General features: G+C 33.2%; 1 protein-coding gene across 1 annotated transcript in view; it reads left to right on the top strand.

Moving 5' to 3' along the window:
* Positions 1-1452: 1452 nt before the first annotated feature.
* Positions 1453-13919, top strand: part of LOC129219670 (G-protein-signaling modulator 2-like) — a 57957-nt gene continuing 45490 nt past the window's right edge. The window contains exon 1 of the mRNA XM_054853946.1: positions 1453-1570. Within this exon, the coding sequence (XP_054709921.1) occupies positions 1463-1570 (108 nt within the window). The 5' untranslated portion in view covers positions 1453-1462. The remainder of the gene's footprint in view (positions 1571-13919) is intronic.

Genomic DNA, 13919 nt, shown 5'->3' with positions numbered 1-13919 from the left:
TCAACCTTTAGTTCAACTAGTTTTCTTTTTGAAGACATTTTACGTAATACTTATAATACAAAGAGCAACAAATTCCTTGTTTATAAAGGCAGTTGAAAATGAAAATGTTCTATCTCTTAATCCCTTGCACCAGAAATAAATAACTTTACTCTTAAGTACAATTCCAGTGTTGCCACAAAATATTGTAACTGGAAGAAAAGACTTAGCACTTTTCTACTGACACCTGTTTTCATTGAACAAAGCATAAAAGGCTATATCTCAAATAGAATAACAAAAGAAAAACAGCTTTAATCACTATGTCCTGCTTGAAAATATTCGACTGAGAAACGCGGAGCAAGATGACTTTTTTGCGAAGCTGCGGAGTTTAGCTATTTTTGCGGAGCAGTTGTCAACCCTATATCAAAGCATTAAAGTTATTCATTTAAAGCTATGAAAAATAATAAAACAAAATAATTTGCTTGATTAAGTTTTAAAAAAATACCAAGTGATCAACTTACAAAGGGTTTTTCACAATACTCCAAACCAAATTTGGTGTACATTAGTGGTCAAGATAGACAGGTGGTCAATATAGAGAGGTGGTCAAGTTACAGAGGTTTTCCTTCATTATATAAGATAGGACTAATTCCGTTCTTGACAATAGTGGTCAACATAGGCAGGTGGTCAACTTACAAGGGTGGTCAACTTTACAGGTTTTACTGTATTTACTTCCAAATACGAAAACAACACAGCGAAATGCCTCGCAATAAACAGAGCAAATACGCTCTCAGTTCGAAATCTCAATCAAAACGAAACTCACCTCTTTATCACGCGGGACCCTTTTATAAACATCGAGAGAAATCTCTCAAATATTCCAAACGCTTCTGGAAAATAGTAGACCGTTATCAAATTTTATCAATGAACAATAAAAGAAATAGGGGGCTCGTATACTTTAGCCATATGTTAAGGGGTTGTATATTCATTACGGGAAACTATTTACAGGTTACGTTACTACAATAATTACTATTTACAGGATTTGTAACAGTATTATAAAAATTATCCACTATTTTTTTTTCTTCTGTGATCAGTATGGTTTTACAGTTATAAATAATGTTTAAGGAGCAGTAACATACATAGACTTTAATGTGCCTCCCTGCCATACTTCTTTTTTTTAAATTATTTTTAATTTTAACTTGGTGTTATTTTTTCAGAGTGTGCACCCTCATACTTCTTACAAAAGTGCTATGTACATCACTGTTAAGGAGTATTTTAATTATAAACTCTGCTAACTGTAGAATGTACGTTTAAATAATTTATATATGCTAACTGCTGGTTTGATATTGCATAATGTATACCATGATTTTAAGTGGCGAATAGTTTCTGAAGTAGGTTTCTTTCAGTCAAATTAATATAGTTAATATAGTTTTTTAATAATACAAGTTTGTAATTAATTTTACATTTAAATTTTAGGCAGAGCTTAAAAATAATGGTTGAATTAGAAGACAGAAGTGCCCAAGGAAGAGCTTGTGGAAATTTAGGAAATACTCATTATCTCCTTGGAAATTTCAATGAAGCAGTTTCTTATCATAATGAGGTACTTTTGTTCTTGATTTTTTTTATAACCTACTAATTTTCTTGCTTAAAGTAATATTTTTCTGCTTTTTAAAATTTGCATTTAATAATGCACGTTATTCTAGTATTGAAAATTATACTGCTCACTAGATTAAGTTTAGTGGCAAATGAGGTATTTAATATCAAAACCAACTCTGTCCATTTAAAAAAGTTTTACAAGATAGTCAAAAAACGTTTCATGCTATGTCCACGTCATTTTTCCCAAGAAATAAATCTTGTTTCAACAACTAATACAGTGAAACCCCGATTTTACATTGTCCATTTCGTAGGTTATCCTGCTTTCGATGCCATAGTCTGCTGATCCGTGAAAATTGTTATACTAGTAATGTTAAAATCTTCCAGATTTAATGTTATCCTTTTTCCTAAAATCCACTTCATATGTTTTCTAAAAATAGTTCAAAATCATGTTTCCTATACAAGACTTACATAAATATTTTTCTGGCCCTTTTTGCAAGATGAATTTGTTTCTTAGCTGTTTGAATTCATTTTGGCATTATTTCTGTTCTGTCTTATTGTCTTTATTGGCAAAGCATTGAAACTCCAAAACAATTTTTATTTACTAATTCCAAACAAAAATTGTTGCATGAGATACAAATACAAAAGTGACGACCAGCAACAGGCTCTGGGCCCAGCTAGACTGGTCCTAGTCAATTTACAATCCCCAGTGAAGATCAATGGCCCTCTTAAAACTGTCTACTCCTTTGCTCATTACCACCTCTTCCGGTAAGCTGTTCCAAGGTTCCACTACCCTGCTAAAATAATAATTTTGACTAATATCCATGTTAGCCTGAGATTTAAATAGCTTAAAACAATGACCCCTTGTCCTGTTTTCAGTGCTAAACTTTAGCCCCGTAACATCTTTCGTTTTAATAAATTTAAACAGCTGAATCATGTCCCCTCGGTCTCTTCTTTGCTCAAGACTGTACATTTTTAGCTTTCTAAGCCTGGAATCATAATCTAAGTGGGGAAAGTCCACTTATTAGCCTTGTAGCCCGCCTTTGAACCCTTTCCAATACATTAATGTCTTTCTTAAGATAAGGAGACCAAAACTGAACAGCATACTCCAAATGGGATCTTACCAAACTTCTATATAAGGGCAGAAGAACTTCTTTAGATTTATTTGAAATAGATCTATTGATAAACCCAAGCATCTTATTGGCTTTGTTGCTAGCAATGCTGCACTGTTGACTAAACTTTAAATCCTGACTTATTAAGACCCCCAGATCAGTAACTTTGTCTGCCTGACTAATGACTGAACCTTGCACATAATAACTTGTACACTTATTTCCATGCCCTAAATGTAGCACTTGACATTTCCCAACATTAACAGCCATACCCCATTTATCAGCCCATTCCGTAATATGATCTAGATCCTCTTGCAGCTGATTTGCTTGTTCTTCATTTTCTACAGTCCCCATAACTTTGACATCATCAGCAAAACAATTCATGTTCCCAGAAATATTTTTGTGAATATCGTTCATAAAGACAATGAACAAAACAGGCCCTAACACTGATCCTTGAGGAACACCGCTTAAGACCTCACTCCAATTAGAATAATTTCCCCTCACAACTACTCTTTGTTTCCTTCCGGTCAGCCAATTTTTTACCCAAATGAAAGTTTTCCCTCCTATTCCTATATCAGCTAATTTGCTAAGTAGAGCAACATGCGGTACCATATCGAAAGCTTTTTAAAAATCAATGTAAACAACATCTACAGGCTTCTTATTGTCCAAAGCCATGGTAACTTTGTCACAGAAATGTAATAAATTAGTTGCACAAGATTTACCTTTCCTGAAACCGTACTGAAAACTAGTCAATAGATTATTAGTCTCTAGAAAATCTACTATCTTAAATTTCATCAATGTTTCAAAAATTTTGCAAACCACCGAAGTTAGACTCACAGGTCTATAATTTCCCGCACTCCCTTTAGACCCTTTCTTGAAGAGCGGTGTAATGTTAGCCAGCTTCCAGTCCTCTGGCACTGTCCCCGAATTATAAGAAGCATTGAAAATGTTTGCGATTACATCTGCTAATTCCTCTGCACATTCAACTAAAATTTTCGGATAAATTATCTGGCCCCGGAGCCTTAGTCTCTTTAATTTTTTTCAAATGAAGTAAAACGTCATCCCTGGAAAATACAAAGTCCTCAAGCTGTACTATAGCTGAGGTAGATATACAGTGGCTCCCAAAAGTGTTCGTACACTTTGAAATTTTTTAGTACAACCAAAATAACTCGAAACTGAATTCGAATACGGAGTCCAATATTTTTTCACATCATTCCTATGTCATTCTAAATACAACCCATTGGTTTTTTCAAAATATTAACGGATCTACTTTTTTGAAATGGGTCAGAAAACGAAGAGACAGAGAAATAACACGCCACAAAAGTCATCGTACACTCAAATATTTTCGAATAAATTCATGATTAAAATTATCATATGCCGTTTTATTATTATTTTTGCATTGTGTTGACCCTTATAAGTCATTTGGCTTTAATTTTTTGTTTATTTATTTCTTAATATTGTGCTTATTGCTACAAAATCGCTGGTATTCGTAAAAACCGCAAACACCATTCAAAATTCGAATTTGTTTCCCGCAGTTGCGGTAAATTGGTTTGAAATGACTCTAAATTAGTTAATTTATTTGTTTGTATAGTAGATTGCTTGATAAAATGCTTTAAACAAAGGATTCGGACCGAAAACAAGGTAAGAAAAGGTCAACCGGCAAAGTTGACAAAACGTGATCAGAGATTTAAAGTTGAAAAAATTATAAAAAATACACATTTGAGTGCTGTAAAAGTTTTTACAGAGTTAAATTAAATATTTTACATTTAATTTTCACCTAAAATTTTTTGCCAAGTTCCCTGATTAGCTGGATTAAATGGGGCCTCTTCCCGCAGAAATTTTCTTGTTCGCACGAAAAACACAAAGCTTACGCTTTTCGTCGCAAAATCGAGGATAAATAAGCTAAAAACATTTTAGAATTACGTCTTGTTTACAGATAAAAATGAATTTAACATTTTTGGTTAAATTGTTGCATAATTGTAAGTAGAAGAAAAAATTAGGAAATTAATCTTAAGAACTTAGTTGAATCAGTTAATCACGACGGTGGAGGTGTTCTAGTGTGAGGGTGCATAACAGCATCAGGACTTGGTAGCTTGGAATTTTTTGATGAAATAATGAATCATACTGTTCCTTTAAATATTTTAAAAACCAATTTTGAACTCTTAACCAAAAATTTGGTTATTGGAAACAACTTCGTTTTTTATCAAGATAACGATATGAAGCACTCTGTTTTCAACGTTTGCATCTAGTGCCTCAAAAATCGTCCTAAAATTCAGAAAAAAAACCCTCAATCTCCATATTTGAACTTAATGTAACGTATTTAGAGATATCTATAGGCTAGATTACGAAAATACGGCTTTAAAACGAAAATAGAGCTAGAAACAGTAAGACTCGAAGTGTGGTAGAACACTTACTCAGAAATTACGCAAAAAAAAAATAAAGAAAAAGAATGAAATCTATTCCCAGACGTTTAAAAGGTGTTATGAATATTGTATGATATTCTACTAATTAATAACTTAATCAAAAGTTAGATTATTCAATAATAAATAGACATTTTATAAAGTGTACGAAGACTTTTGTGACATAGAATTTCCGGCACTTTTTGGTTTTTGATTTTTTAAAAATTAAGTTTTAATATTTTTTAAAAACTTTTCATGTAGTTTTGTTAAAAATTAATCATAGAACTTATAATTAAATACCTATTCCGAAATATTAATTCTAACCAATGGATTGGGGCCTATTTCGTTGAAAGTCGCAGGTGTACGAAGACTTTTGGGAGCCACTGTATACTGATCAGTTACATGATTTAAAAAATTTATCTGTCTTTGTCTTTTCTTTGTTAACAAATAACGAGTTTGTAAGTAAAATAAGCAAGGCTTTTAAAATTTTCAATTTTTCACTCTTTAATTCTGCTTTTGCGGGGATATTTTAATAATAGGGAAATTGGGGATGTCAAGTTTTTGTGTGAGTAATTTTATTTTGATAACCCTATGCAAATAAATATTTCCCTAATCTTGGTTTATGTATGCAAAGAAAAAAAGTCTTTTGCAGGCATTAGTGGCAATGAATTATGATTGCCAATTTCCCAATTATCGAAATCTTCCCGGTTTTTCCAATAGCAGAATTTTGTAGTAGCAATTACATGAGCAGTCTTATTAGATCCAAGAATTCATAAGATAATAAAAACGTTTCTTGATGGTCACAACATACCAGTTGTTTTATTTTTTAAATCAGCAGCATGGGTGCAAGACCTTCCGTCTCAGGACGGATTTCCGTCTTGGACAAAATTTCCGAGATGGAGGTCGGGACGGAAAGAAATTCGATGTTTTTCCTTTGGTTTTTACTTAAAAAAGAAAAATTGACTGTTTGAAAAGTATGCTTTAATTACTAGACCTTTCCATAACCACGAATTTACATCGACATTCTCTCGATTTTCCGCCATAGGCTTGTTTTGCTTGCAACGTGTTTTTAGAGGAGTGGCTTTTAGACTCGCGCAGTGCCGTTTGACTTATTTTAGGTAGCTCTGTTATTTCCAACTCACTGCATTGCAGATCGCGGAATTGCTCCCTATTCTCCCTGATTTTTCGAATTAATCGCCTCTAATTGAAAATTTAGGGTCATTCCACATCAAATCAACACAATTTTTGACAAAATTTTACCTCACCCTCTCAGATTTTGATGAAATTTGGTACAGAGGTAGTGTTAATGTAGACATAATAAAATATAATTTTTTTTTTGAAAAATATTAAACGGTTTTGAAAATACAGCGCTGTGAAACTACCAAAAAGGGGTCGAAAAACGTGAAAGAACCAATTTTCAAAATGACCTAGGATCTTTTCTAATTAAGATAGAGAGTTGAAGCAAGTTTCATTTGAAAGCATTTTTAATGACCTTTTCAATGATATGCAACATGATTAGGTCTAAAAAAAAAATATTTTAGTTAAATTTGAATTAAATTTTAAAATTTAAATTTCTCAAAATGCGCGTCTTCAATTTTTTTCAAAATTTTTTTAAAAAAGGCTTATACACTACTCAAATGGCTGTAGAAGTTTCAAGATGGGCTTATAATGGGTTCATGTTTAAAAAAATCATTGAATAAACCGCTGCTGGATCTACATCACAATTACACCGTATAATATCGCATGGTTTTAAGAAAATATTTATTAAAGGGATGAAACTAATTCGGTTTTACTTGCTAGTTAAATGCCAAGTAGCTGATTCTAAGAGTTTTTGCAGTCCATTTAATTGTATTTTTTTATTTATTTACTTGTCACGTTCTTCATTTTGATACTCAATGTAAATTACACCAAGAAACAGCAAAAACCACATCCATTTTCATGTAAGTTGGTTAATCTTCCTATTTCAGGAACATCACCCCACCCCGACCTTCCCTAAATGGCAGAACTGCCTGTTGAAACATACTTGAACTGGTAAATGTGGGTAAAAGTTTGTCAGTCGCATAACCTCAAATTTTAAATCTATCATTACTTCATTTTTTAAAATAAATTAATGTAAGAAATTTAGACAATAAATATTTTGTTCTAAGTAATTTTTATGCTTTTAAATTTTTTTAAACATAAATGAACCTTATGAAATGTAATGAAATTAATTTTGAGGCATGCTTGCTTATTATTTAAAAAAATATATATACAACTGATTAAAACCAAGTTATCAATTATTTGAATGGTTAACTTGCTAGATTTAAAAATAGGGAGGGGGGGAGTGTGTAGCTATTTGGTAGTCATTAAGATGACCTCACATAGTTGAGAAAGAAAGATGAAAAAAGTAATAAATTTAGTTACCAGATCTCCATAAGGTTTCATTAGGCATAATCAAGCAAGAAGGAATAGAACTTCGTTTATATTAAGCTACATCTGGCATATGTAGGTCTGACATATGGGCTTTATTATAATGTGCATGTCTGGATAGATTTTGTATATCACCACAGTTCCTTGTTTTAAGCTCAGTGTCAATTCTGATCAGCCCCAAGTCAGATGTGTGTTTTATTGGAGTGTGTTAAAGAGATAGGGAATATATTGAGTTTTTGTTGACTGCAGTATTATAGTGAATACAAGGAAATTTTAGTTTAAAATTCTTATTATTTTTAAATTCTTATTATTTTGTACATACCAAATTTAATGTATTTAGTAATCACAAAAGTTGTTTAAGTATTAAGTTTTTGTAAATATAGGGTAAAATGTAAATATTATGTAAAACTTAAGATATGGCTGATCAAAGATACTTGACTGCACAGTGTTTTAATCCATTTAAAAAAGATAATCACTGTGTTAGAGACAAAAAGAAATTACGTTAAGTTGCAGGCTGGATGACAGAAAACTTGAGTGGAGTTCCAGAAAATGCTAAAATTTGCCATACTTGCTGAAAAGAATTGTCTCTTTTAAGGAAAAATGAAGACTCAGGCCAGCATATTGAAGACAGTGGATGTTCTGAAAGTTGTGATCCAAATTTTGCCCCTAAGTCAGAAATTGTTGAAAACTTAAATGTGTCTTTACATGAATTGGGAGAGTCTCCGATTGATAAAAGGAAATCAGAAAACAAAGGTTATTCAGCAAATAAGATGAAAAAGATTAGTACTGCATTAAAATGCAAACTGTTTACTAATATTGAAACATCTTCTGAGAGTGAGCCTGAAACAGCTGAAGAAACACTTTTAAATAATTTGAAAACTAAATTCACAAATTCTTCTTCTAATGTTAACAAATTGATGTTACTTACCTGCCTGCCTGAGTCATGGAGTATACGAAAAATTATGCAGGAATTCAATGCTCCTAATTACATGGTAAGAAAATCAGAAAAACTCTTACAAGGTAAAGGTATCCTGGTCAGCCTGAATCAAAAACCAGGGAAAAGTCTTCCTCCTAAAATTGCAGATAATATAAGAGCCTTTCTATGAAAGTGATGAAATTAGTAGAATATTACCAGGAAAGAAAGATTGTAGATCTATTCGCACCGAAAATGAGGATAAAGTAAAAATATCCTAACGGTTGATTCTCTGTAATTTGATGGAGGCGTATAGATCTTATGAAGATAAATATCCCAACTTTAAGATAAGTTTCTCCAAATTTGCTAAACTAAGGCCGAAAAATTGAGTACTTGCTGGCCAGAGTGGAACTCACACGGTTTGTGTATGCACCACCCATCAAAACGTCAAGCTGATGATTGAGAATGCAAAACTTGATTTGTTAACTGATGGTAAGCTGAAGACTTATAAACATTGCATAGCTAAAATTATATGTTATCCTGCATCGATAGAATGTTATTTGGGAAAATGATCTTTTTGTCCAGGAACTAAAGAAATCAAAGACATGCTGGAATATTCGTTTGATGAAAACATGATAGAAAAAATAACTTTTCGTCAATGGATATCAGTTGATCGTTGCAACTTGGAAACTATAGAGAAATCTGCAACAGACTTCACAGATTTATTTTGTGAAAAGCTTTTTGCTCTTGCTCGGCATGATTTTATTGCAAAGCAGCAAAGTTCATTTTTGAATGAAATTAAGAGTAAATTAGTAGATGCAGAATTTATAGTAATGTACGACTTTTCTGAAAACTATAAATTCGTCCTACAAGATGAAGCTCAAAGTTACCACTGGGTAAGTGAACAAACCACAATTCACCCATTCATAATTTATTATATTAGTGCAAGAAAATTTGAACACATGAGTTTAGTTGTTATAACTGAATGTTTAGAACATAATACAGTGGCAGTGTATTGCTTTCAGAAAAAGCTGATTGATTTTCTAAAAGGAAAATTTGATGACAAGATTAGGAAGATTTTTTACTTTTCAGACGGTTCAGCAGCTCAGTACAAAAACAAGAAGAACTTTACCAACCTGTGTTTCCACAAAGAGGTTTTTAATATAGAAGCTGAGTGGCACTTTTCAGCCACTGCACATGGTAAGGGACCATGTGATGGTATTGGTGGTACAGTGAAGAGGTTAGCAGCAAAGGCAAGCCTACAGAGACCTTATGATAATCAAATTACAACACCAGTACAATGGTATGAATGGGCTGTACAAAATGTTCCATCTGTCAATTTCGTTTATGTCACTCCAAATGAATACATGAACACGGAACAATTCCTTGCAAATTGTTTCAATAAGTCAATAACAATTAAAGGAACACAGAAGTTACATGGATTTATTCCTGTAGCGTCTACAAAAACAACATCAAAAGTCAAAGTCAGAACATTTTCTCATTCAGCAGAATTTGTTATTGAGAGAGTAAGTTCTTCAGAAGATAGGCTCAAACTTTCAGAAATACAAGGTTATGTATGTGTAATATATGAACATAACTGGTGACTTGCATATGTGCTTGAGAAAAATGAAGATACTGATGAAGTCAAAGTAACTTTCCTTCATCCAGCAGGACCTTCATCTTCTTTTTCTTTTCCAACACAGCCAGATACACTATGGGTATCAGTCACTCAAATATTATGTAAAGTAAACCCAATGACTCCAACAGGTAGAGCATACACACTGCCAGAAATTGAAGCTCTACAAGTTATTGAAATATTCAAAACTTTCAAGTAAAGGTATGCTCTGGTAATAATTATATTTAAAATTAATACAAAATAGATTATTTGCTAGAAAAATAATTACAATAGGCTTTATTAATTTTTTCCTTCTATTTCTTAGAGCTTAAAGCATGTTATCTAATACCTATTTTGTGCTATCACTGCTTTATTCAATGATTTATTTTAATATGAACCACTTATAAGCCCACTTTCAAATTTATTCAGACATTTTAGTCAGCACTGAATAAACATTTATAATAATTTATTTATTTTTTATGCAGAAATATTTTATTAACACTAAAACCATGTTATGTTATATGTTATAATTGTGTTGTAGATCCAACAGTTGTTTATTCAATGATTTTTTTAAACATGAACCCATTATAAGCCCATCTTGAAACTTCTACAGCCATTTGAGTAGTGTATAAGCATTTTTTTAAAAAATTTTGAAAAAAATTGAAGACGCGCATTTTGAGAAATTTAAATTTTAAAATTTAATTCAAATTTAACTAAAATATTTTTTTCTTAGACCTAATCATGTTGCATATCATTGAAAAGGTCATTAAAAATGCTTTCAAATGAAACTTGTTTCAACTCTCTATCTTAATTAGAAAAGATTCTAGGTCATTTTGAAAATTGGTTCTTTCACGTTTTTCGACCCCTTTTTGGTAGTTTACAGCGTTGTATTTTCAAAACCGTTTCATATTTTTCAAAAAATTTTTTATATTTATTATGACTACATAAAGACAAACTCTGTACCAAATTTCATCAAAATCTGAGAGGGTGAGGTCTGATCACTGTGTTGATTTGACACGGAATGACCCTTTAGCGTTTTCTCTTACTATTTTCGATCATTCTTTCGGTTTTCCCCCCATTTGTTGGTGTTTTTTTTTTTTTTTTTTTGCTAACTTAACACGCATAAATGAAAATTATGAGCGCTTTTAAAATGTCTTAGAGTTGAATCTGGATCACCGATTGAAAGTAATTGCTGATGGGGTGAAATGTTTACGCCACTGCAAAGGGCAACCACATACCAAGTAAAACAGGAAACATTCAGAGATTTGGAAGATTTTAATGAAAATGGGAATTATGAAAAGAATCGGTAAATTTTCAAGCTGGTTTGAAACACCTATGGCCAACTGTTTCTGCATTTTTGACAAGTTTCTGGTAAAATAGTCTAAGACTTAAGGAATCACTAAATTCCAATGTCATTCATTCTAACACTCGCTAGAAGGAAAATATGGGTGGGGGAGGGAGAGAGAGAGAAAGGGAACAAGAAAAATAACGGCAGCACGAGTTTGCGAAAAAACGCTGCTCTTGCAAAGAGGGTAGGTCCGCAAATTAACCCACAATACTGAGGTCTTGAAATGTTTATATCTTGGACAATCTAAGAGGGGAGGGGATACTCAAGGGCTCCAGAATAAAATATCGAAAAACTGAATTGAAAACCATTTTTGAAGCAAGGAGTGGTTCAAGATTTCTCTTCTGCAAACTCTTAATCTTTAAAAGTCAAAAAAGTTTAGGCTGTCTTTAATGATGTAAAAGTGGAGAATGGGAGGTTTAAAAAAAGAATTGGAAACTGGAGTCTTTAAAACACTAATTTAGGCAATCTTTGGTGAATTTATGAGAGATGGTTTTTTTGTTCTAACCTGAAAATGTTTTGTAGCTGATGTATTAAAAACTATTTGAAGCTATACTTAAATGACTTAAAAGAAAAGGAATATGGGACCCTCTCCCAAAAAGTGTTTGTAATTGAAGTCTTAAAACTTTAAAGCTGTCTTTGCCAATGTCAAGAGGGGGGGGGGGGCTCTCTTTAGGCGAAATTCCGAAACTGGAGTCTTAAAAGCGCAACATTAGACCATCTTGGGGTTTGGGGTCCCCCTTCCCCGAAAAATATTCAAAGTTGAAGTACTCATAACTCAGCTTTAGGTAATCTTTGGGGGACTTAATAAAAAGGAATTTGATGGCTTTCTCTCAATAAATTTTAGATCTTAAATTCTTAAAACTTCGGTGATGAAAAGGGGGAACCGCAAATTTAAGTCAAATTTAGTGAACTTAGGGGAAGGAGTTCGGGGGGGGGGGGGGGGGGGCTCTCTCCTCTGGAAAATTTTTCCATGCTGAAATATTGAAATGCTATTTGGGCTATTTTTGAGTGAGTTAAAAGCTAGGAAACTCAGGGGTCTTTCTTGAAACATTTTCGAAATTGAAGTCTTAAAACTTTGGGTTGTCTTTGGCGATGTGATGAGGGGAATTGCTCTTTCAATAGAAAAATAAATCTTAAACACAGAGGGGGGGGGGAGATATTCCGCCGCCCAGGCCGAAATATTTCCGTTTCTGAAATTATAAGAGCTCTGTTTTGGGCTAACTTTGGATGACTTAATGGGGAAAGGTGCAGGAAGCTTCTTTAAAAAAGTTTCCGAAATTAAAGTATTAAAACTTTGTCATGTATATAGGTAAGGGTAAGGCCCCTATATATACGAGCGATTGCATCAGCTTAAGATCAGCCATTTTGGATCTGAGCACATGTTTGAGTGGATGTCTTTTCTGGCGAGTTATTGCATTTGGTGATTGTTTACTGCGAGCAATTATTAGCTGCACGTGAATTGTTCATTAAATAAAATATTATTTACGGCAAATTTGGCGAAACAGAAAACTTTGCTGTGGAAACCTAGCTCCGCAACAATGAAAAATCCGATCAAAAATGGCTAAACTTAAGCGGATGCGTTTGCCTATTTATATAGCGGTTCTAGGTAAAGGGGGTATTGTTCCTAGAAAAAAAAATTAGAAACTGAAGCCTTAAAAATTCAAATTTAGGACATTTGTGGTGAACTCAGAGGAAGAGGTTCGGGAGTTCTCTTCCAAAAATTTTTCGATGCTGAAATATTTAAAACCCCACTTTAGGCTATATTTGAGTGCTTTGAGAAGGATGTGATTTGGGGGCCCTCCCTGAGATGAGTATTCAGTTCCCCTATTGCTTTTTTTAATTAATGGCTGAAAGTGTACCTTGTTTAAAAAATATATCAACTTTACCTAAGCGGTTTTTTTATTGCTAATTTCAGCACCTGCTATCTTATAAAATATTTCTTTTTCAAATGAAGACTGTGTGGGAAATGGTGCAAATTCATTATCATTAGTCGCCCATATCCTTCCCCACCTTTCCTTCTTTTCTGGTTTACTGGCACTGCCTTGGGTAGACTTTCCGATCAGAACTGATTATTGTTGTAAAAGTGAAAACCTTGTGTTCCAAGCGATTTTATTGCTGCAATAAAAATGTTTACAATTGGCAAAACACTATCGGCGGGGATCCCTGAACGCTTTTACCCCTAACATTATCCAACATCGTCTAAAGTTGCGTTTTTGGAACTTCAATGTCGAAATATTGCCGAAAGAGGGTTCCTGAGCTCCATCCCTTCGATAATGCATTCAAAAAGTGTATAAACGTTATGAAAGATGGAGAACAATTTCGTTTTTAAAGCTTCAATTTTGGGGGGAGTTCAGAGCACTCCCCCTCCCCCACCTCTTTCTCTAATATTTTTGAAGATTGCCCAATATTGGGATTTTGGGACTATCAGTTTGAAAAATTGATGTTAGAGAGTCCCTGAACATCTCTCCTTTTCCTGAACTTTATGAAAATGGTCTACCAATGCGTTTTTTGAACTTCAGTGTAAAAAAATTTCTGGGGGAGAGCCTCCAGACCCCCCCATTAT

Source organism: Uloborus diversus, chromosome 4 (genome assembly GCF_026930045.1).
Source record: "Uloborus diversus isolate 005 chromosome 4, Udiv.v.3.1, whole genome shotgun sequence".
Classification (NCBI taxonomy): Eukaryota; Metazoa; Arthropoda; class Arachnida; order Araneae; family Uloboridae; genus Uloborus; species Uloborus diversus.
This window is presented reverse-complemented; position numbering and strand designations above follow the sequence as displayed.